Raw genomic sequence first — 2,500 nt, forward strand, 5'->3', positions numbered from 1 at the left:
GGGGTGAGCTCGGGGACCTCCAGGGTGTCTGCGTCTGGCTGGTTGTCTTTCTGGTACAAAACTCTCCACACCTCCTCCTTCCCATCCTCCTTCACTACATGCTGAGGAGAGGGGGAGCAGTCAAGTGAAGTTATGGCAGAAATAGGGCTTGGCGATATGGACCAAAAATCATATCTCGGTATTCTTAGGCTGAGTGGTGATACACGATAAATATTATCGCTATTTTCTACGAAGTGGGCTAAATGTTCAGTTGTAAGTCAAAGCCAAGTTTTTGGTTTTTTTCAAGATTAGCAGACGCAAAATGCACGCATGCGCACAAACGCACACAAACGCACACATACTGTACACACACATGCACACACACACACCTGTCCTTCTACGATCCATCGTGATATGGTCGTCTTGCCATCAGAGCCAGGGCGGAACTTCAGTGTGGCAGACCGAGGGCTGATGTTGCTGATGACCAAGTTAGATGGTGCACCAGGAAGTTCTATAGAGGAGGAAACACAAAGAATACTACTAATGCTACTTACTACTAACTCAAAGCTACAGTTTGATGAACTCAGCTATACTGTATATCCACAGGGCACTTCACATCACAGATAAGAGGCTATGAAGCATTTTTTCTTGACTTCTTTCATATGATTTAATTAAGGCAGTTGTATCAAATATTTAGTGGCCACCAGCTGTCGTTGTGGCATTTTACACCCAAGAATTATTAAACCATGTAAATTATTTCAAATTAATGATCAAAACATTCTTTGAATTTCTACATTCATCCATGAATGGATACAGATATGCATAATGCAAAAAACTTAAAATATGGCCAGAACTGCCTGTGGCAACATGCCCATATCCCTAACACAGTTCAAATAACAATTAGAACACACCGAGGAAAAGAAGGAAATCATGTCACAAAGATTGCATACAAGAAGACTGGCTGAGTCAAGTAATTGTATGAAACTGCTGCCCCCCATGCTGGTTTTTAATAAATCCAACTATTTTCTCTTCTTTTCAGATAACATGGTAATATCTGGTAATACCGAGAAGTGTGACCAATTTAGTTAAATAACCCTATTGCTTTTGTTATATGTATCATCTGTGTCTTTGGTTATAATGATTCATTTTGGCAAAACATGCAGGCTTGTGATCTTTGTCAAAGCAATTAGTTTCACATTTACAAGGTCTATGATACATGAATCCAGTGAGAGATAAATCTGAACACCGGCGGAGGCGAGAGCTGAATTAAATTCACAGTTCACTACAGTCCATTTCAGGCCTATAAATTGTCTTACAGGCTACGCGCATCATTATTTATGTTTGACCCATTTGTATTCTGACACTATTCCATCTCCATCGCAGTAAAGACAGACAGGCTGCGGGTGATGTGGGTGACGAGGAGCAGGAAGCTACGGCGCGGCCTTCTCCTACAGACCTACACCATTCAGAAGGGGAACAAGTAGCAAGCGAAGGTGTAGCGTCTTGGCTCATAAATGACCTCAACACAAAAAATAGGCAAATTGCAAGATACTTGATTCAGTGATTCCCAAAGTGTAGGCCGCTGCCCTGGGTGGGCCCTGGAGGTACTGCAGGTGGGCCGCGAGTGGTCTGTCTGTCTGCCAACACTCTTGATTTTCACAGGAAATATGACTGTAGTGGGCTCATTTCTAAAGCTAGAGTGAAGTTTCACCATTTGTCTCAACAGATTTGTTATGGAGACAAACGTTTGATGCGTAAAGGGGGAGAAAATGTTGTTAATCTGCATGGCTTTTGGGTATTTTGCCTCAATTTGTTTGAATGTGGATGGGTTATTAATTTGCCATCTGCCCAAATTCACATGCTCTGTTAATGAAATAAAAAATTATATATAGGGAAATACTTAAGTCTCGCTGGCCAGCCTCCCCTCCCTACCGGGAGAGGAGTCTGGCGCCACGGAAACAGGCAACTGGGATAAGCCCTCCCCTGCTCTACAGCTGCTCTCCCATTGGAGCGACTGTTTCAGTGGCTGCCGGATGTCCGCTCCCGGCTTATTACAAACTCTGTCATTGGCTCCGACCATGTCAATCAGAGCGGCTGTTTAATATGTATGGCTGTAATAAATAGTGCCTTGCCGCCTCAGTGAAAACAACAACGCTAACTAGCTAGCAAGCTAACGGCAGAAACCTACACGCTAGCTCGTTGCTACACGCTGAAAACGGCAAGTTGGATTGTTGGAAACTATTTTCCAAGGGCACTGCCGCTAAGCGCCGCCCATCGCATGGAGACCTGCGGTGCCAGACTCCTCTCACGGTAGGGAGGGGAGGCTGGCCAGCGAGACTAGGAAATACTTAACCTTAGTCTTGTGTGTTTATCACAGTTGTGATCAAGGGTTGGGTGGGCCCCATAATACTTTCACATTTCAAAGTGGGTCACAGGATTCCTAAGTTTGGGAACCCCTGCATCTGATCACTTAGCCCAAATCCCTGTTGCACGAGGGATAGTAGTGATAGTAGAGGTATAG

At 44.3% G+C, this 2,500-nt stretch overlaps 1 protein-coding gene across 1 annotated transcript in view; it reads right to left on the minus strand.

Annotated features, from left to right (window-relative positions):
- The window catches only part of LOC310793861 (protein sidekick-1-like), a gene marked incomplete at both ends in the record, with an annotated part of 384,133 nt that overhangs the window by 66,199 nt on the left and 315,434 nt on the right, over window positions 1-2,500 (minus strand). Inside the window, 2 exons of the mRNA XM_083655753.1 lie at window positions 1-94; window positions 365-490. The exon at window positions 1-94 is cut by the window's left edge and continues 15 nt beyond it. Of these exons, the coding sequence (XP_083511879.1) occupies window positions 1-94; window positions 365-490 (220 nt within the window). The remainder of the gene's footprint in view (window positions 95-364; window positions 491-2,500) is intronic.

This window comes from Poromitra crassiceps (assembly GCF_964638095.1).
Source record: "Poromitra crassiceps genome assembly, chromosome: 19".
Classification (NCBI taxonomy): domain Eukaryota; kingdom Metazoa; phylum Chordata; class Actinopteri; order Beryciformes; family Melamphaidae; genus Poromitra; species Poromitra crassiceps.